The sequence below is a fragment of the Aquila chrysaetos genome, chromosome 26 (genome assembly GCF_900496995.4).
Source record: "Aquila chrysaetos chrysaetos chromosome 26, bAquChr1.4, whole genome shotgun sequence".
Taxonomy (NCBI): Eukaryota; Metazoa; Chordata; class Aves; order Accipitriformes; family Accipitridae; genus Aquila; species Aquila chrysaetos.
This window is the reverse complement of record NC_044029.1, coordinates 9,976,821-10,000,000: the sequence shown is the minus strand read 5'-3', so window position 1 is coordinate 10,000,000 and position 23,180 is coordinate 9,976,821. Positions and strand designations below refer to the sequence as shown.

Sequence of the window (23,180 nt, the reverse complement as noted above, 5' to 3'; positions counted from 1 at the left end):
TTTTGACAGTTTTCATTGGTCTTTACCCATTAACCTACTTCGGGTTTGGGTGCATTTTCTGATGGGGCAGTGTTTATTTCCTGTGACGTCAGTATATCATATGTCATGGGGTTTTGCCTCAGTATTTACTGCAAAGTTCTGCCCTCAGGCCTCCCTGAGCATAATGGCAGAGTCTGTGGGAGTGAAGCATCACCCACAATACAGGAGGACAAGACATACATAAGTCAAAGGGAGTAGATTGGCTGCACCCAAGGGTGCTGAGCGACTTGATTAATTTGTCACAGTGAGGCCTTCTTCATCTTTGAAAGGTAATGGCAGTCAGGGGAGATTGATGATGAGTGGAAGACCCACAAATGTTGTGTCCACCATCATGAAAGGCAGGTATTATCCTGGGAAGATCCAGGGAAGTCCAGGCTGGCCAGTGTTGGGAAGGTTATGGAGCAAATCTTCCTGGAAGCCATTGCCAGGCACAGAAAGCACAAGACAGTGATTGGGAAGAGCCAGTATGGCTTTGTCAAAGGCAAATGACATCTGGCCAACCTTATTGCCTTCTGTGATGAGATGACCGGCTCCATGGATGAGGGGAGAACAGTGAGTGCTTTTTACTTTGTCTTTACCAAGGCTTTCTGCAAGATCTTCCATTTACACCTAGAGAAAAGGGTGATATATGAATTGGATAAGTGGATTATACAGTGCATAGAAAACTGTCTGGACTGCAAGGCTCAGAGGTTTGTGATCAGTGACACAAAGTCCAAGTCGCATCCCATTACTATGAATGGAATAACCCCAGGATAGGCTTGGGGAAGAGAAAGCAGTTTTGCAGAAAAGACCTAGGGGTGAATAAGGCCAGACACACAGTTCAGTCAGGATGTTGAGGGAAACGATTATTCCCCTCTGAACTTTTGAGACTGCATCTGGTTTTGGGCTCCCCAGTACAAGGAAGACACTGACAGACTTCAGTGAAGGCCCACCAAGTTGGTCATGGGCTGGAGCACACGGCATATGAGAAGAGGCTGAGAGAGCTGGGTCTGGTCAAACTTAAGAAGGGAAGGTTCATGCGAGACCTTATTGCTGTCTACAACTAGCTAACCAGAAGATGTGGAGAAAACAAGGCCAGCTTCTTCTTGGAGATGCAGCGTGACAGGACAAAAGGGAACAGGTGCAAGACTCAACAACAGAAACTCCAGCTAGGGATTATGGAAAAAAAAATTGCTATGAGGGTAGCGAAAAACCAGAATAGGTTTTCTCCCTGGAGATACTCAGAAGTTGATTAGACGGGACCCTAAGCAACCTGAAAGAGTTGGCCCTCCTTTGAGCAGGGGGTTGGGCCAGATGTCCTCAGGAGGTCCAACCTACATTATTCTACTAGTCTCTGATTAACTTCAACGAATTTTAATAGGTGGATTAATATCTTATTTCTGAAGGGTCTGAAACAAATTTAACTTATATAATTTTTCTGTCAAAGAAAGTGTAGATGACTTACATAATAGATGACTTACATGCCATAAAGGTTTTTTAGCACATTTGGGTGCATGCAGTCTTTTTTACTTCCGTTATCTTGGAATCAAAATCCCAGTAATGCTGACAATGTGTGGTATAATGTGATAGCATTATATTATCAGGTATCTGGATGATATATAAAACATCTTTGATTTAATCCTTCTAAAGAGAGACACTATAACATAAATACATAATTTTATACAGGATTTGTACCTGAAAATAATGTGTGCTAGATTTATATCAAAGTATTTTAAAATTATTTACTAAACTGTTTCCTTGCTTGACCTTGGAATGTTTTATAATGAAAATATGATTTATTACATCAAAATAAAAAAGGTTCGATGCATAGGTGAATAGCACATAGGAAAAAAGTAATTTTGGCCAATCAATTTTAAAACTTGTTTTATAATGTAACAAATCTCCTGTTAATATGATTGCAGATGGCTGATTTTTCTACACTGATAATTATCACCACTGCTGGGTCAGAGACCCATTATATACGTAAGATGTGTACCTGTGTCACTCCAAAATTTTTAAATGAATGGAATACTGATTTTAACCTGTTTGTTACATTTAAAAAAAAATAATAATAATTTTCAAGAATATAGGTCAAAATATTATATTTAGCTTCAATCTAATTCTGTACAATAATTTTCAAAATGAGATGTAAAATTAACTGCATAGTACCTAAACACTAAAACCTTCACAAAAGAAAATATGTAAGAAGTACATAACTGCTGAATAATCAGAATCTATTTAAAGTTTAGTTCTTCTTATTTCTCAGATTTATCCAGCACAGTGTCAAAAAGTTTAAAAGCAGGAGAGCTCCCTACTCTATAGTTTTATCAATGTTTAAATTGTAGGATAAAAGATCAAAGCTCAGACCATAAACCCTATCGATTCTCAAAAGATATTTTTAATAATACAGGATTTTGTAAGTCTTAATGACATCCAATATCTTATTACAATTAATTGCTTACAGTGGGTAGAAGTCATTATATTCCCTTTTCTAGATTTTCTTGAAATATGCTTTCATGATATGTAACTGAATAGAACATATAACTAAAGAGATATACCTAAACACAAAATAAGTTTTGATTTGGCATAAGTTCCTTAAATTCATTTAACTTTGAACTTGATAGTTAACCCCGTATGACTCATAACCCAGTGTTTCACACCTTTATTACCAATGAAAAATAAATATTACTATATAACTACAGCTATCCTTCTCATAAAGCTGTTTCTTTTAATAATAGCTCCTTAAATACAGCCAACTTTCTGAGTGTATTTCTGAATTTTAAAAAGTTAAATTTATTACTGTGAGACGATTGAACTAGTTCTACACAACACAGCTCAACTGCGCAGTCAACGGTTTCAGATGCTGTGCTGCACAATGTCTCCCCTGCTTACCCAACCATCTCGGAGAAGCAACTCAGCTGCAGCGATGAGCCCAAGCAAATCAGCCCAGACAGACCCTACAAGGAACAGGGTTCTTTGCTTGTGAGCAATGGTCCTCACGTGCTCCCTGCATGTGTAGCTTTGAGGCACTCACTAACTCAGATACATCATCTTCTGAGCGTATTGTTTCTAGAAATGAACTGGATTTCTGCATTCATGTAAGCAATGCTCAAGGTGATACCTCATAGTTGTACAAAGTTTCATTCACACAAAGGAGTCCTTCCAGCACAGGACACATGAGGAATCCAGTGGAAAGCGCCTCTTAATTAGCATGACTAGATGCAGTTATCACCAGGAGTTTTTATCTTGATTCCATAAACCCTTCATTACCTCTGATAACAAAGTATCTACTACTTATTTTGGGTTACCCTACTTGTAGAGGGAATGCTGTGCTTATGTAGTAAATGCTAAAAAAACATCTCTGAAACTTAGGAGGTTTTCCTCCTGAAAATTTTTAAGAGGCAAGTTCCTTTATGTAGTTAGAAACATCTCATTCTGCCTTTTTACTCTGTGTGTTTTTAAAATTTGAGATACCTACATTTTCTCAGCAATAACTTAAAAGCATGTTGTACAGACAATAAATTCCAAGGTGTCATCTGTATTTAGTGCTAAACAGGAGAAGCATATCTTGTAGGGGTGAGATTTGCTTATTTTGAAAAGTCAGTACTATTGTCTACAAAGACCAGCTAAAGCGACCTGAAGTGCGTTACAGCTATTGGTCATACATTCTTATGGATTTCTCTGGACACATGTAAATGCTGTAAGTACAGGACATATTCCAAGAAGTAAATAAACAATACTGTTGCTCTGCTGCATCATAAGGCACAGTTAAGTAAGGTAAAGAGTGTATTTAGTAAGCTTTTTTCCCATACTGTACCTTTTCATCCAAAGCCTTGTGGTGCTCAAACAGAGATTTCAGAGCTTTGAGGACCTCAACTTCACTGGAAACTCCTGAGGGAGACTGTGCTTGCCGTTTCACCACTGTCATCCTCAGTGACCTTTCGTGTCTTGAGACAAGGCACTCCAAATGCTCCAGTAACAGCTATTGGATTTGATATAAAAGGTTATTAATTTTTGTTCACCTAAATGCCATGGAAATACTAACTACAAAGTGCATGGTAACAAATGGCAATTTTCTTGGCAACCTCATTGTAGGAGAGACTGCTGGAATTATTGACAACACTTCATGATTCTAAATCAGATGGAATAAATAGAAAAATAGGAGATCTACTCATGTTTTCACTTAAAACTCTGCTATGAAAAGCGAGAACAACAAATCACTCAGCATAGAGTCACTATTTAACTAAATTAAGTACATATTTATGATATTATTTGTGATAGTAATTGATGAGCATTAACAACCAAATAACAACCAAGGCCAGTCTAAAGCATCATGCAAAAATACTAAAGAAGTTTATAATTAATTCACCCTAACAGTAATATATTTTCAATTTATTCTGGAAGTTACTTTAAAAAATATGTAAAAGTAAACAGTCTATTTTATTACATTTTTAAGACTATTGATTCTAAATGCCACATCTAATGGCGTTTGTCACTAGCATGTGCTCTAAAATGTTCATTGTCTCTGTTGTATTGCAAACATGATGGAAGACAAAAAGGTCCATAAAGAGAAATTTCAGGCTATTCTAAATATCTGTAAAATAACCTGTAAATAACCTATTGTAAATAACATATGAAAATTATTTTTCCTTATTACTCAGAGGTTAAATGAAAAATTAAAATGATATGTTGATGTTGTATAGAAAATTCCCCATTTGTCCATACTTTCATAGGGCTACCATTGCTGTTCTTACTGTCTGAACACAAAAGACAATTGGTTAGCTGTAAGGTTAAAGGAAGCTAGTTAAATTCATGAATTGCAATGCATGTTAAATGTATTGTAATCACAACATACAATTATATCTAAGTCATTGAACTGGAAATTTGAAAGTTACCATGGATAATTGTTTATTATAATTGTTTATTATTTCTCCTTCGATGTGGTTCTTAATATAGCTACTATTAGTAAAAATATATATTTATCTGTAATCCATAGTTATTCTCAGTCTCTTAATGACCTTATTGTTACATTATAGACATAGAAGAGCAAAATCAGAGTGTAATCACATTATAGTTATAATATATTGCTATTAAGTCACAAATGATTAGGGTTTGATGTTATCTTTGCTTCAAACATGATTCTTGTGTCTGTATTTGCAGCTGGTTATTATGTTACAATAGCTCTATTATTTACAAAAAATAGTGAACACATATGCAAACATTGTTAATACGTTAAGAATTGTAATGACTCCAGTTCAAGAAAGGAGGGTATTTCTACCATTTCTGAATTCAGGTGATGGCCTGTATTTATCAAAGGCAAATGGGCAAGAAATTCATGAGCTTTGTCATCCGATCCCTGCAGGGCTGACAGCAGATATAGGTGGATTTTTAATTATTTGAGGCAGTCCAAAGTAACAGGCAAATTCGAAGAGACTTCTTCATCATAGAGCCATCAGGAACTCGGTATGGGGCTGTGGTAAGGTTGTAACTCAAATGAGATCAGAATAGCTTCCAAATACTTACAGAGTATTTCTGTTCATAGCAGTACTTAAATACACAGTTAATTGCTGTCATGAATAGAACTGAATTTCTGAATTTTGTTCTAAATTCATATAACTTCATGATTTTCCTAGGCCACCTAGTTTATCTAGGAGATAGCTGGAGGAAAGTACAGTAGATTTCTAATGCTACAATCTACTCTCTGCACCATCTCTCCAAAGAGACTGTGTGGCTGCAACATTTCCCTCTCTCTGCAGCCCAACTCTGCCCCACTCCGTAGCCCTGGGGCAGCCAGACTCTGACTCTAATCTTTGCTGTGGATTTATATCTCTCCACAGTCATTCCCACTTGCTGGCTGTTCCCGTCAGAGCCTGGCTTATCCTGCTCTGTTATCTGTCTTGTCTGCCTTTCTTTATGCAGAAACTTTTCAGTGCATCATAGCTACCTCTGGAACAGTCTAAATCCAGTCAAAATGCTATGAATTTCTAGAGAAATTGGGGAAAAAAAGGAAAACGTTGAACCACAGTTGAGCTTTTAGCATGGCCATTCCTTCCATAAGTCTGTAGTTGTCTGAAGCTCAAACTGACACCCATTAAAACGGTCCAGAACAACAAAACTTTGGCAACTATTTTTTGCCCTAATGCTCAGCAGATTTATCACATTTGATGCCTTCCTACCCTAAACAACTCATCTCCCAGACAAACGCTGTGATGATTGGAAAGGAGAGTTCTGAGAGCCTGCATGCAAGTCTTAGCTGAAAGGAAAAATGAGAAAATCTAGTTTAGGAGAGAAGAAAAATGGTGGTGACACAGAATTCTTGACATGGAAAAAACTTTCATGACAGAAGGAATTATGCATAACCTACAGCACAGAGGTAAATAAGGAACACAGGAGAAAAACCTAATATACATCTAGAACCTCATTTTGAACTGGTGTAAACAGACAATCTTGACAAGGAATTTGAAGTCAGCATGGCCAGAAGAAAGACAAGATCCTTACTAAGAGAAGAAAGATTAGAGATCGAAGAGACTGATGAAGAGAGAAAAAAAGTTAAACAAGGTTTCCAAGTATAAGAAGAGAGCAGAGTGGTGGGAACTCAGAATTTCTAATGGGGTTATTGTGGAGGAGTTTACTATGTGGGATGAAGAGTGCAGCACCTTGGCCCTTTGTAGAGCAGCAGATAACATATTTAACTTTAGGTTAAGTTACTGCCATGTTAGAAATGTGCATAATATCTAAAACTAAACCAATGAAAGTCATCCATTTAATATACACAAAAGCTAATTTTGCCTTTAGCTTAGAATTACCATTCTAGAGGTGACAAAACCATATTTCAATGTCTGCATATATTTCAAAGTTGTTAAATAAATCAAGTGCAAAATATTGTGTTGCCTATTTTACTACATAAAGACAGATGAGCTGACGTCACAGCTAATTGTCAAAATAGTCATGAAGAATTACTGCGCTACTTGTGAACATTTCATGCTTTTTCTTTCTGTTCTTATTCACTCAAGCTACTCAGTTTGCAGTGGTTCATTTTTCAGGAAACTACCTCTGAACACCGGAATTTTCCTTACCATCAGCCCTAAGAATGTTCAAGAAGGCATGCTGACATAGGTTTCTGGCTTGTAAAGGTTTCTTGCTTTTGCTTTTCAACAAAAGTCAACTTTATTTCTCCACAAATTCTGTAAACACTGCTTACAGCAAATCCAGCTGAGCAGACAGTATTATTAACCAGGTGTCCCAGTGCCACATTACTCCCAGACATGCTGAAAGGGAAGAATAGCCCAAGGGTTAGAACATCTGACTGTGACTGAGCACCTGATGGCAAATCCTTGCCCCCTGCTCTGCTGAAATGGTACTGCTATTTTATCCATCGTTGCCTCAACTACAATTATATTAAAAAAAGGGTAATAGATCTTCCTTGCTTCCCTGGGAAGAGCAAATGTAACTACACTGACAGAACTATAAACTGTCCCATTGCTGCAATGATGGGGGAAGAGACATATAAACATATAAAATTGACATTGAAGATAATGGTGTGTCCAAGCAACGTTTAAGTTTAATGACTTACGGAAATCACAATAACTTGTGGGCATGGAGGCATGATGAGGACTTTCCTCCCTATATAATTCAAGAATTACAATTCCATATATTTGTGAGAAGACCACAAGATTTCATGTTGAAATAATATTGTAACAATATTGGTAGTTCATTTAAACTACAAGAGAATAGTTAGAAACAGCTTTAGGTATTTTAGTATGTTGCAATTCAACTCTGGCATTAAGAAAGATCATGGGCTGCTGAGCATTTTCTGCTCCCTCACACCGTGCCAAGCTGCTACGGTTGTCGAGCACTCAGAGGGACAGGCAGCGTGCAGAGAAAAGAAGATGAAGATCAACAGCAGCAGGCGGGACAGAATCACCCACGCATCATTGCTATGCTTTTCCTACTGGAAAGCATAAGCTTGACAATCAATTATGAAATAATCTGACAAGTGAATTTTACTCTTATGCTGGGCAAATTTTAGGATGCTTAAGATGCCGTGCTGGTAACTCTATCTTAGCTAAATGGGATGAAGGTTTCTGGAGCTCTGGACTCTTCATGAGCATAAAGAATGTATAAATATAATCATGTAAGGACTGAAAAATGTTCTAGTGCATATTTTGTTAGGGAATGAAGCATCTTTAAAATGTTAATTAGAACTAAATCAACAAGAATAGAGAATATTGTTAGAATATAGCCAGCTTCCTGTATTTCTCAAATCACTTCCAAAGCACTTATGGGAGTGATTTCTGTGAAATGGAAATGCATGGCTAAATTTAATGATATAAATTGCATTGCTGTAGGTTATTACCTACATATATTATACTATATCATCATTACTCCATGGACACTGATTTACATATGGAAAACGAAAAAAGTTAAAACTTTCTTTATCAGGAATGATGATTCAGTAAGCTGAAATTAGTGTGACTCAGCAGAGTTTGTATTACCACAGGACCTGGATTTTAATCAATACAAAATATGTTATCTTAACTTTCTTTCTTTTTAACAAACCTATTTGTAAAAAAAAAAAAAAAGTTCACAGCAGGATAATAAATGGAGAAAATAAAGATTCAGGAGAGGGTGATGGAGAGAAAAGGAGAGGCATAAATAATGGAATACAGGGAAAAATATAAAAGATAAGGGATTTACTAAAATGAGACAGACTTAGCTTAAGGGATTCCTTAGAGGAATGGGGCAACCCACTGAGAAGACAATTCTCTTTAGAGGTCCAACTTAAAATTTCTCATCAGCACTGGCAAAATTGCATTTCCTTTCAGTCTATATTTAGAATGCACATTGTTTGGTGAATCTCCATCTCTGGTGCAAGCAAAGAAGACAAGTAAAATAAGCAGACATGGGGTTGAAGATTATCTCTAAAACCAGTAAGAAAATCAGTCATTTTCTTCAGCATTGTTCCACAGTGGTGGAAACCAATTTGCACCCATGGTCAGCTGCGGTGACCTCAAATAAATTACTGGTGAAAGCCTTTTTTTGCAGAAACAAAGTTACAGCCTAACTACAGCATATGTCCCATGTCTGTCTTTCTGTACAACCAAGACAGAAAAGAAAATACTGGCAACCTAAAACCTTAATGGAAACACACATATGTGAAGCAAAAGTACAAAAGAAAATGTAATAATCAGGATAATGATACAAAGTAATAGAAATGAAGAAAAGGGTTTTTATGAGAGTAATGAATACAAATATAACTATTTTACAGTGTCTGAAAATACAGGTATTGAATTACTATATATTACATTTATATCTATTGTCACCCTGTTTTCTGTGACAGAAGAAACACAGGTGTCTAGAAGATAGATCATAATATTGAGGCAAAAATAATGAAGATTACTGTCATTTACATTAGTGAAACAATGCTTTTGCCTTTACAGAACTTTAGGAAACAGTTATACTTATTTTCATGTGTACAGTGCTCTCAAACAGTAAGAACTCATTATGTTTAAAAAAGAAAACAGAGTGCCCAATCTAGTTTCAGCACCTATCAAACTGATATAAGTAAAAGGACCTCTAAGAAAACGAGCTAAATAAATGAGTTAAAACCATACTTTAAAAGATATTTGTAGTTTTCCAACACAATAAAAGGGAAATTTAATCATAAAATATAGGGTGAAGTTCCGATCTATGGGTATTATGAGACTGCAGTGCCTAATTGAAGATGTTTCATAAACCTTCCACTAAGGAACTGAGACAATAAAATATGAATAAAATTAAATCTAAGCCAGCCTTGTTCACTTTAATAAATGCTTCAGCTCCTGAGGTATTAAGTAAAAGAAAGACGATGACACTGTCTTTGTTACTGCTGTTTCATTCATTAACATAGATTTATTTTTTCTTGTTTCTAAAACTGCTTGAACTAAAATATTTCAGACCAATTTAAGTAACATTTATGCTGTATACAAAAAGCATATGTATGTGTCTGGTTTTTTGTTGTAGTGAAAAAAACACAATCAGATTAATCCATATCAGTATTATAATAGATTTTTTGTTTCAGCTGCCAAACCAAACCCTGAATTTCCTCATAATCATATTCTGATTTAATAAGTTAATCCTACAAACTTTTCCTACTTTTAAAAAATACAGATTGAGACAAAAATAACTTTCAATTTAAATTTAAACTTAGCACAGCCAAATTAGTGTTATTTTATAATTTCCATTAAATAATATGTTAGATCACATTGACCTGTGTTCCAGCTTCAGAAAAGATGCTGTTTTCCGCATGCTATAGGTGATCATTCTAGCTACAGAATATCCAGAGAAATAATGGTTTCTATTAAGATATCTTTGTATATGTTTTCAAAGTCCCATGCAATGATTTTCCAGAGAGAACCTGTTTGTCCTCCTGTCAGCAATGCCACACCAATCAATACATAAACGTATGCTCCTGCATTTTTTATTTTGCCTCGCGTACTGACAGATTAAGTTGCCAGCTAAGTTCTTGACATGAAAATATTTCTACTGTAATATGTCAGAAAAAGTTAATTATCATAGGCAGTAAAAATACATATTCAAAAGCAAAAGGTCAGTAGGAAGCTTTGCTTAAGAATGCTGCTAGAAGGATTGAGTAGGAACTTGATTAAATATTGGGGTAAGGTTTAAACCCTGGTATTTTGGATGAGACCTGGAGTGTACGGGTCCTGAAGAATGTAATTCCATCATGGTCTCTCTCTAATACATGTTACTGTCAGAGTCTGCCACTGCAGCTTGGCATAGAGTGGCAAATCGTGATGTGTGTTGGTTTGGGTTTTTTGTTTGTTTGTTTTTGTGGAGATTGGCAAAAACTGTACAAGACTGTTGCCAAGAAATAAAGAAACACATAGGTGTGGGTCTAGAGTAAAGAAAAAACTGCCAGCTAGGCATAACTGAAAATGTACAAGGGAGCTAGAAGGCTAGTGTGTACTCAGAATCTGACAGAGTTGCCACTTTATTTCTTCTTGCTGATCTTCAGTTTGAAGAAGTAGGTACTTCAAACAGTATCTTTATGCTGTTACCCCAGGGAGATAAAAGGTTGGGTTAAAAAATTCAGAAACAGCAATCTGAGAATTTGGAACTGAGCCTTTTTATTTAAAGGTAGCAGGAAGAGCTACTTGGGACAAAAGTGGTTGTAGTGAGTAGTTCCAGTACGTGTGGTTATGCATGAGCATGTCCTGGGAGGGCAGGTAAGCCTTGCTAGCATAGCCAAGCTAGAGCTGGGTTAAGTGTGAACACTAGTGGGATGCAAGAAAGAAGCATTAGTTGGACTAACTTTATATATTAGAAAAGACAATTGATTTCCTCATTGCAAAAGTATATCAGTGGTCCTCCAAATATTATTACTTTATTAGAATCTTTGCTTAATTAACAGAAAAATTTTGGAGCAACCTTTTCTTACAAAATATTAATGCTGTTTTGCATAAATCTCAGTTTGCAAAAGTGCCTCTTTACAGGCAATGCCTTCTCAATGAATGTTGCTAGAAATCTCATCACTACCACATCATCGAGACTGTATTCTGAAGACAACAGCTTTGTATCTAAAATGCTGGTCTTTCCCTATAAAAGAAGTATACAGGAGCCTGTGGAAGACGGTATGACTATTACAGCAAACTCTGGCAACTAATGTAGCATATGGCAGCTTAGAGCCTGGCAAGAACATATATATGACACCATGGGGTGATAACTTATTAATGAAGATGCTAGAGGTCAGGGTAAGGCATGTCTCTGAATTTTTTCTCTCTCCTTCCCCATTAATATTTGGACATATATCTTTCCCTCTTGTTTACTGTAACATCTCCTGCGTTTCCTATATTTTTTCAAAGCCTAAATCTTTTCATCTCCAATACCTACCTTAATCCTCGTTCTGAAAATACACTGTTAGAGTTTACTAATTTTAACTTCAAGGACTTCTCGCGAAGATTATCACACTCTATAACTCTCATTTGTTGGTATTAGTTCTCCTGGAAACGCTCTTACTGACTTTTCTTTTACATAACACAGAAACATAACAATGGATGATCTTTAAGCTTCTTGGTTTGCAAAGAAAGTGCCTATGATAGAGCTAAGTCTGACTTACGCGATGACTTGCAGTTGACTCATCTTCCTTTTCTCCCACAGTTGTTTGGCAAGTGACTATCTTTGGCTACTAGGCTGTCTTGGGATTTTTGCTAGTCTGCACTGCTTATATCAGACCCACAGTAAGTATTGGTACACTGCAGTTTTAATATACCAAAGTCGGTGTTCAATGGGCTTTGTAGTGAAATGGATAAAGCATTGTGCGAGGCAGTTTTGTCCACATGCTTATGAAGAACCTAGGACAACTGAGAAGAGACACTGCAAATTTAGTTTACATGGTATTTTTTCTGTAAGGGAAGGCAAATGGAAGGATGTTCTGTGCAGGAATGGGTATATGTAGATTATTGAACAAGTACAATTGAGTGTATATTTTAACTACATCTCTGTATTCAAAAGTTTGTGCTGGAAATTAACAAAAAGTATTCTTTAGTCTATGAAAATGATTTTCTTCATTGACTTTCGTATTTTTACCTTAAATACTAAAATAACATGTAGCAGTTACTGATAATTTAAGCAGCTTTAGAAAGTTGAGATGGTTTGCTAAATTTAAAAAATGCAGTGCAATTCCTACATGCTTCTCCACTAATTAATTCTATTTTTGTGGAAGTCATTTTGGACTGTTTAGAATGTATGAGAGTCGTGGGAGAAAAAGTAGGTCTCACCTATGTCTCCCATCACATTTCCCAAACCCATCACCTCTAAGTCTTTTGTGCTAAATGTGATCATCTCCTGCACCTCCAAGCTAGCATGGAGGTAGATGGGGCAGCTTTGCCTCTTTGTAGGCATCTGTATCATCTGTCCTTCCTTGGATTTCTTGGCACCCTGGTGCTATAGCTGGACAGAAGAAAGGAGGGAGAAAGACCCTCTTCCAGTTCTTTTGTCATGTACACTGTTAGACTTCCTTCAGAATGCAAATTAGCTGACCAAGGAAAGATGCTATCTAGGCAGTCAAAGTGCTTTTAGTTTAGTGAGAGGAGGAAAACAGGAAGAGTTATCCAGATCACAGAAGAATGAAATATGTATGTATATGAGAAAACATCCTTGGTGTTCAACCTCTCTGAAATCTATTCCACATGTTCATTACCAGCCTGACTCCTGTCTGGTCTGGGACTACTCCATCTCTTTTCTCACACCTTTCCACACCCCATAAAGTCTCCTCCGTTCCCTTCTCACATTTGATCACTTCTGCCTTTGCCCAGACATCTGCATGTGCAAATTATTTTATTCTGAAAACCATTCTGTACACCTTTTGTACCACAAGGGAAAGCTGGCTCTGCTGTAACCTTGCCTTTTGCCTTTATAAGAGAAGAGGATATGTGCAGGCTACGTAAGCAGGCCCTGGGGCTTAGAAGGCTGCATGAGTCCCTTGCTTTAGAAAACATTTAAACTGAATGTACTTACCACGTTATATACAAAACCAGCTATTTTTGTAATATATCTTGCTAACACATACGCTTGTTTCCTCCAGGACTGTAGCACGGTAGATACAACCTGTTACTTAGAACCTTACAAGTCTCATGTACTTATTAAAAGGCTGGAATTTTGTCTTGTTTATACAAATGAAGATCTAAATTTAAATGTAAGTATATTCCTCCTGCTTTACAAATACATGATATCCAGAAAAGGTCTGCTGTATACTTACTCTTGTGTTGTTTCTTTCAGCCTTCAGTTCTGAAATCTCCTCCTCTTTTTCAAGCAGCTGTTCCCTGCATGCATTTAATTCTTTTGTCAGTGCAGCAAATTCCTGTGGAATAAAATTATATATGAAGTTACTCAAGATGTAAGCACTAGAATAATCAAATCCATATGCATTCTAGAGTTTGAGGATTCAAATAATATTTAAAATCATCAACACAAACTGAAATAGCATATGTAAGCATCAGCATCTACCAAAACCATTTAAAGTCTAGGCATATCTAATAAAAAGTGCCTATGGAAAACACTGATTTAAGTTTAGAAACAAAAGAAGGTTCAAGGTGATGGCAACATCCCTCATACATAAGCTATCAGAACCACACCAGAAGAACAGAATTGGCCTATTTCATAGCAACAGAGACACCACATTTCACGCATAATGAGGTTCAACTCAACATATCCACTTAGCGAGTGTTCTTGCTTCTCTGTAGGGCACCATTGCAATACAGTAGGTATATATATATATGGCAGGTATATATATATATATCAGGTATTCACTGATCAAAATCTATCTAATATCAGATTAACATAAGTAATATGTGTGTTGTGAAAAAAATACTCTCATTATTTTTAATTGATATTTGAATTTAACTATTAAAATGTATTTGGGTATTATAGTGAAAGGCTGTGATGAGTCACAACAATATTCATGTTTGTTAGTTTGGAGTGAGTTTCCTATGAAACAACAAATGAAACTGGATTTTAAGTTGCTCCTGATGGTAAGTTTTATACATGCAACTAATAGGTTTTCTGAAAAACACATTTTTCAGTTGTAAAAATTCCTATTAAAATGTCTTGATTTTACCATTGCTGTTACTCTTCAAATATATACATAAATTTTTGCCTGTACAAAGGGCAGTCACAGATTTGTCATTCATTTCAGTAATGAAAAGGGTTTACGCCATATGTGTTTATTTTTGACAGGCACAACATATACAGAACTGTAGTGGTTAATTTTATCCTTTACAGCAAAAAGATGCTACATGTCTCACGTAAACAGTGAGGCAAAGTATGAAAAGCCTTTAGAATTTGCGATCATGTGTCAGAAGAAAAAGATGTCTTCATGAACAACATCGCTGCTTGACAAAGAAATATACATATTTTTAAATAATAAGTTAATTTTAGTTTGACCAAAATAGTCAGTGATTAGAAGAACCCACAGGCAGCCAGAGTTAAACTGAAGTAATTCCTAATTCCCCCCTCCCCCAAAAAAGAAAGCAGTTTAAGAAAAAAACATGTCCAGGTGGCTTATCTTATCAGCCAGTAGGATGAAGCTGAGACTAAATCTACTTATTTAAGACAAAAGCTAGCAATGATCTCAAAAGGGCTTAGTTTGCTGCTTCCCCTTGAGTTGCTGAAAGCAGCTTTTATCTGAACTAAAGTGCCATTCAACAGAGGTTTGGTAGGCATTGCTAGGCTCATTCTGTTTTAATCAAGTTTCTAAATAGTTAATGGTATATGGTGTTATTAATAATATATTAAAAAGTATTCAAATAGATTTCAAGTGATATTCTGACAATGTGTAACTAAGTTGTTGTTTTTTCATTTTTCAGCAGCTGGAACTGGATTCACAGTAAACCTCCATGCAAATCACATGGTAGTAAGGAAAGTGTTGTTCTGATATCCTCAGTGGATTTTCTTTTAGAGATCAGCTATTGATCACATGAACCATGTAGTGATGTTTTGTGACATACCTCCTAATCAGTATTTTCATCTTATACCCTAGTGGTCAAGAACTTGTAAGGCTATGCAGCGTACTTCGATGTTAAAGCCCTTAACTTAGCTTTGAAAATTAGTTTTAAATTTTAAAACACCTCTCTCACTTTTCAAAAATATCATTAAAACTTCTGCCTGTAGGTCTTACTCTAGGATTCAGAAACTGCTAGTCCAGCAGTGTTATTCTGTCCAGAATTTTGTTTAAAAACCTCCTGTCCTTAAGGTAATAATTAATGTTACATACCAAATGAAAATATCATATTTAATAGAAAGCTAACAATCTCAAGTCAGATTGCATAGGAATTTTGAAGCACAAAACCACACATACACTTTTTTTTTTCTTCATATTCCTCTTAAGAGAAACTTTATAGCACTACAGGGTGGAACTCTTGCTACTAATTTACAGTTTACTCATATGGGTAAGTGTCTATAATACTTTCAGAATCTCACAGAATAAACTTTCTGTGTAATCTATGTAGTATGTTGTTGTTATTTATATTTTCTAATTTCTTTGTATTGTTTCAGTTGGAATTAAAATAGACATTTTGGCATATGTTTGGGCATCTGGATGGGTGACAGGTGGTGAAAAGGATAACAAGTATCAGCTGGTGACTTACAGATTCAGTTCCTAACTACAGTAAGGCAAAGCAGTCTGATAAAGTGCTTTTGTTGCTTTCCTTGGAAATGGAAAAAGATACAAGTTTATCAAATTGTACGTTCTTTGCTGTGCCAAGGCAAGTCTGCTACAGTAGTACAGTCCCTAATGCTTTAGTCAATATAATCTCAAATAATTAAGGAATGAAGTTCCTACTAGTTTGCTGAGCAGCATGGAGCTTATGCTCAGGGAAATTTTGTTTGGTCATCAGCTTAAGTTTTCGTTTGCTTAAAAACAAATCATTACTCAAAATTCTGCTCCCAGAGTCCCATACCTAACACATTGTCCTCTCAGCCTCAAAATATCTTCAGCTTATATTTATAATAACTATTAGCATCCACTTAACCTGGGCTACCTGTGTCCAATATTTTAGACCTTTTTACTTGAGTCACTGACACAGCCCTTTCAAGCCTTTTAATTATTCAGTTGCTGCTGCTCTGAAATTCCTCTGTGTTCTTGCCATATCTGCAGCACTAGCATTTACAACAAGCAGTCACCTCTTCGTACCTCTGGAGCTGAAGTGGCCAACTTTCTCTCTTCATCTGAAGTACTAGAGATGGCTCAGTTGCCAAGAGCTTTGACTTCTCTGAATCGAATGATGACAGAAAGAGGCGTTTTTTCCTTGGTGTTTATGTCATAAGCCTTTTACAGGGAAAGTCTCAAAGTATAATTGAGTTTGCCCTAGAGCTTTACAAATGATTATTTCTGTCACATCTGCTTTGATGAATTACTAACTAGGATAAAACCTCACAACAACTTGTTTTTCAACTCATGCTTCCAAAACTACAAGTAAAACTCATTTTAAATATACCCTTTTCACCCAAGGTATCCCTGAGATATGACAATGTAGTGCTCCAGGGAACGTGTTTCTCCCACAGGTTAGAAGCAAAGCAAAGCATGTTTCTGTTTTACCCAGTTATCTAATAAATAACATGTGATGATAACAACCTCTGCTCCTGCAATTCCCTCCTATACATACAGGGATCAAGGGAATGCTGTCACCTGGAATTATTGTTTGCAGCAGAAATCTTGCATGGTCAGTCATACTTTGGGAGCCCTGAAGGTAGTATCTGTTGCATAACTAATACGATTTGACAGGCACAACTGCACTCTCAAAGCTTATGTAGAAGTTGTGTATCTATAAAGCTAATTAAGAACTGAAGTGACTTAAAACTGTATGAAAATTATTCAGTTGATTGCACTGGTTTTATACTATACTATGACATCAGGACACTAACAAATTTTTTTCATGATAAACAACCCAAGAAAGAGCATTTTTTTGCCATCTGAATAAACATAATCTCAGAGCCTATCTTATCTGCTGTTTTTCTTTTTGTCTTAATACTTGGGCTATAACACTCAGCCTGACTGAAAAACAGCTGACTCGAAATGACAGCTCTTCATTTATCCCGTGTTTATATTTGAGGAGAGGACAGAAGCCTTGAAAACAAATTCAACAGAAATTTGTAGCCACCGAAGGGATCGCTAGGCGTTACAAATAAAAAAAAGGCAAGGACTTCCCCTGGTGAAGCAGCTGAGATAGAGTCAGAGCCGAGGCTGGAGGGTGCCGGGAGAGCGCAGGGCCATCGGGACAGGCAGGCTGACAGCCCTGCCAGATGTGTTGGCAGCAGGACTGCGCAGGGGAGGCATACCACAGCTCTCTTACCGTTAAATCTCTGCCTCCGGGGACTGGCTTAACAAATGCTGCTGTCTTTGCTTATTGTTCCCAGGAAAGGCCTGCGAGGTTTATTTTTTGTGACCAAATATGCAGAAAATGTATATAGCTAGTCTGCAAGCTGAGGGTATGCCACAAAAATTATGAGACCTCATAGCTGCAATGGTTAACTGTTGAGCATGTGTATACAGTACAGTACAGAGTTAGTTGAAATGAAAATACAAACAGTCTCTCATCACCCCCCCCCCCCAAAAAAAAACCCTACTGAAAGAAAGGAGAAATTTTGTAAGACAAAAAACCAAATCCATAAAATTCCATTTCAGAGATGCTGCGGAGATTCGGTTTAAAATCTCCTCCTCTGGATTTTCCATCTTTGAACCACAGCTCATTTCAGGAATGAATGAGTGAACTAACCTCTGCATGAAGAAAGAATGGTAAGGCTTTATCATTTTTATTTTACATTCAATACAAGCTATGCTAAGCAATTTGCTTTCCCACAAATTTAGATGTAACTCATTTAACATAGGAAATTACTATCTACTACAATTCCCTCAGAGTTTTGTTTTCATCCAATCCAATTTTGTAAAAAAAATTGTACCTTCTTTCTTTTCTTATTATTCCTTCATTGGAATGTTGGAAATTCTCCATGCTTTTTAAATGACCAAGGATTCTTTTTAGCAACTTTGCCATTACCGGCACATAAATTTCAACCTTGTTGACTCCCATTAAGAAGACAAAACACTACAAAATTCTGAATGTAATTCACTCGATCTTCTTACTACAGAAGAGCCATAATAATAGTCCTTGATTCTAGCTCAGGTTGAATGTAAGATTTAAATATGTGGGTTAGTGTCAATCTTCTGAAATGTTTATTTTTACATTTCTGCTCAAAATGAGAGTTCACGTGCACACAAGTTTTAGGCTGGAAAACATGTACCCTGAAATACTGTATTGTAACAGGACCCAGGTAAGAACAGGAAATCTGTTTGGATCTCAGGACTAAAATTTTGGTCTCTTCACACATAAAAAAGTTATACTTTCAAAATTGTAGATTAGTCTCTGAATTAGTCTCTTAAAAATATTATCAGATCAGTTTTCACTATGATGCTGTTTGCATGGAGAGTTTTCTGTACTTCTCCACAAATAAATGTAAACCAAATTGATTCAGTCTCCCTTTTCCCCATTTTTATGCAGTGGGCTTTTTTTTTTAAAGCCTTCAAGAAAATTGGCCACTAGTAGTAAATTATATAATAAATAATATGACGTGGGTGGGCGACATCATGTTGAACTTTGACTCACACCATGCCTTCATAGTCAAGGAATAAGGTGCTTTTCTTCAAGTGTGATCTTAGTGGCTCTTACATAGCCACTATAAAGAGAAAAAGGCAAAATATGGTCTAAAATGGCAGACCATGAGTACTTTATAAAATAATTTTATGGAAAATTGGATTGATTTTATTCTAATTCATCAGAAGGATATTTTTCCAGATATTTAAATATTAAATATGTGAAATGGTCACAGAGCAGTAGCATAAGCAAAGAATAAATTGGTGTATTGAATTGCAAGATTACAACCTCCTATTGTCAGCTCAGTCTTATTTTATGCTTATCATCCTGCATTTTGTTTTGCAAAATTAAAATAAACACAAAGTTATAAAGGGAATCACCCTGGACATTATGCAAATTATTGAAGCGCTTTACAGACTGTACAATGGCTTCAGCACATACACACATACATAGAACTCTCATTGTAAGGCAGATTGAGGTCAGTACATGGCCCTGAGAAATAACCTAAAATAAATCCTGACAGAGAGTATATATGAAGGGTGACTGTAAGAAGCAACACATAGTTACCAGTAAACAGAATAGGCCTTGTCTTATAATGTTGGTAAGGAATGCGCAGCTTATTTTGGTGCCAATTCCAGCTTACAAGTCTGGTTGACTTTTAGCATGCCTGACTCACTTTTCAAACTCTTTATTTCTCTAGCTTTGACTTCTTTGTCTGCACAGCATCTTGTTGTTTTCTTCCAGGCAAACTTGACAAAATACAGCGTGACCTTTCCTTCTCCCTCATTTTGGGTAACACATACTGCTCTGACACTTGCCTCCTCCTCTTCTTCCTCAGCATTGTCTCTGGGTAAATTTTATCCATGATCACCCATTCGGTTATTAATAGTAGGTCAACAAGTCTGCTGTTCTGATTCAGAACACATCCTTCCTTCCACAGTAAAATCATATTTTTCCCCTTTCAGAATTTGAAATAGCATACTAAGTAACTGACATTAAATCATTTAATATTTTAAATATACTTAAAAACTAAAAAAAGTAATTTTTTCATCACTTTATAAAATCAAGTGAAAAGTATCTGATATTTTGGCTGTTTTCCACTGTTTCCCATTTTTTTATGAATTTGCTCAGTGTGTAAAATGTTTTAGAAAAGGAGGACAGAGAAAATGTAAACAGCCTTAATTCTATTATTTTGAATAACAAACCCCAAACTTCAGAATATTATATATACTTGGTTCTAACAAAAAATCATTAAGTTAAAAAGTTGGGGTTTTTCTTCTTTTTATCAGAAAAAGATTTGTCAAGCTAAAAACAGAATCAAGTCTACTAACTGACCTCATCCATCAACTGATCTCTTCGCATAAACTATGTCTGATCTTTTTCCTGGCAAGAATAGGTGCTGACTGATGCTTGCATATGCAAATATTAGATTTTCTGGGTTGGATTTCTCTCACCTAATTTGAAAGGTATGTTGTATTAAAATCTATATCCAAGCTGGTCACCCAAGAGCACCAAAGGGGAATAAAGGCACTTGTAGGATGTGATCGACCCAACATGCTATAGATATCTCTTCTGGGTTGAAAAGAACTACACCTTTGAATTCCTTATTTTTCTATATAGGACTTCTATAAAGGCAATTGGGAAAACTCCTTCTCCTACACTATAGAAGTCTGCTTCTGGTCTGACCAGTATAACTAAAGCTTGTTAGAGAGAAGTAAATAAAATTCCCAACTTTAGCTATCAGGGATCACTTTACAGTTGGTATCACTGGTGGCAATCACCGCCCTCACTCTGCCCCCAAAAATAAAATTGTGGAAATAACAAGTGTAAATTGGTAGTAATTATCCCACCCTTCTAGGTGCTAGTATTCAACTGGAGCAGTATGGGGTGGTTTGGTTGTTGGGGAAGACAAGACAAGTGACCAGAGTCAGGATGAATACCAGGAAGTTCAAATGAGAATATAATGAAATGTAGGGGAGAGAGTGTCTGTAAGATGGTTTAAAAAGGACAGATTGTTTTCTCTAGAAAAGAGAAGTTTAACTGCAGATGAAGTATTGTTGCTCCAATAAGCAAAAGGTTGTTTGTTATAATGACAAGAGTGATTATTCTCTGTGTGCATTAAGAATGGGCATAAATAACCAGGTTAAACAGCAGATAAGGCAGTTCAGGGCGGTATTAGGAAAACCCTTTATAAGAATAGTTAAGCAAAAAAACTGGCTATATAGGAACTGTGTAGTGACATGCTTTCAGTGACAATTCAAATATCTGTAAGGGTTTATGGTCTTGTATCAAAGAATGAAGATGGAATAAATGACATTTGGAAGATACTTTCATTTTTTGAGTCCATGACAATGAATCCATATATACAGTTTCACTACTGTGAATTCTACTTTACCTTCTATTGGTGGATCCTTTAATTTAGATGACTACAGCATATATTGACTTCTATGATGAAATTGCATTTACACATAGTACTTTATTGGTGTCTCTGGTGGAGTTAATTTAAGCCACGGATTTAACTAATTTGCTTCCTGTTTGATAAGAAATGTAAGATATATGTGGTTTGTTTTGTAGAAATGTTTTATTGATGCTTTGACTGAAAACAAATGACTTTTTCTTATGTTGATTTGCTCTCTTTCCAATTAGTCTAAACTGTTATCTAATATCCACAAAGTAGAAATATGTACCTCAAGCAGGAATCCCAATTTTGCTCTTTCCAGCAATCTAACAGAACATTTGGCTTTTTTATGTACAATAGAAGTAACATTAAAATTTGCTCAAACCTTGTTTTATATACTGAGATTGTTAACAGTAATCTTTCATTTGGTCTATACTATTACAATGAAATTTAAAAACTTCAGTAGAGAAAACAATATCATTAGTTGAGATGTTCTTCATCAAGAAATTTGATGAACTGGTAATTAAAGATGAATTGGTAATTACTGACATAGACTTTGTCCTGAGGAAAAATATACAGTGTACTTACAGATGCCAGGAACACCAAATTAAAGAATGGCATTTTCTATATCAGAAACCACACAACCAACAAAGATCTGACTAGCCTCTGTGCCTCACATTTTAAAGATAAAGGAATAATAAAACATCTTAAAATGATGTTAACATTCAGACATTGGCAATTTCATCCATATGCTCTCGCCCACTACTAAAGTCTTTTAAAGCTTTTTCTTTTTTTTATAGGAATACAGGATAATTGATGTAAAACACATAGCAGTTTTTCAATTCTGAAAATGTAGTGAGTAAACTTATCTTTTTCTCTCTAAAGAAAGAAGTTGATAAAGTCCGGTAGTTAATAGTGATAATAATAAAAATATTTGTTATCCTAAAGGATTTTATTTATTTTGAGTCAGCAAAAATAATAGAGTCTTGATGACTTCAGAAAAACAGGACACTAAATCAGAAATTTTGATGAAAGGATGTTTTCACTGATGTGCAATAATGTGCTGTGTTCATGAGAGGAGAAAAAATTTATAAATTACATCTTCTATACATAGTGTACTCTTGGCTATAAGAAGTAGTTCAATATGTAAGAAAAAATACTGCTTATCAAGAGCTTGGCAGGACTCCGGTGATTGCATTCAATAAATAAAGAAGTTACATCAAAATAAGGCCTCGTTAGCTATAAATTTTTGAGCTGCCTACTGGACAGGTGGTCCAGAGGGTGCTTCTACTCAGAGCCCAGGCCATTCATGCCTTTCTGTCCACATCTTGTTATTTAGTCCTTCAGGCATGGGTACTACCAGAGAACAGCATGACTACCAGCAGGACTGTACCCCAAAATTGGGGTCTAGTCCGTGACTTCCAAAAACTGGTGTGGTATCTGTTCTGATGAAAAATGTATGCACGTTCCTGAATTTTGTTGCATGTCTTGCCAGAACTACTCGTGTATGCATACGATCACCTCACATAAACTTTACACAATATATGAACTAGAAGCCACTTCTGTTAATTTAGTTCTATAACTTAGATGACTCCAGCTAACACTATCTGTATTTCTCCATA

The 23,180-nt window shown here is 36.0% G+C and overlaps 1 protein-coding gene across 19 annotated transcripts in view; it reads right to left on the bottom strand.

The window, feature by feature from the left end:
- PPFIA2 (PTPRF interacting protein alpha 2) overlaps positions 1-23,180 on the bottom strand; it is a 344,800-nt gene that overhangs the window by 120,421 nt on the left and 201,199 nt on the right. For all 19 annotated transcript variants that reach the window (XM_030002992.1, XM_030002986.1, XM_030002990.1 and 16 more), the window contains 2 exons: positions 13,775-13,876; positions 3,836-4,000 (listed from right to left, as the gene is read on the bottom strand). In XM_030002992.1, the coding sequence (XP_029858852.1) occupies positions 3,836-4,000; positions 13,775-13,876 (267 nt within the window). The remainder of the gene's footprint in view (positions 1-3,835; positions 4,001-13,774; positions 13,877-23,180) is intronic.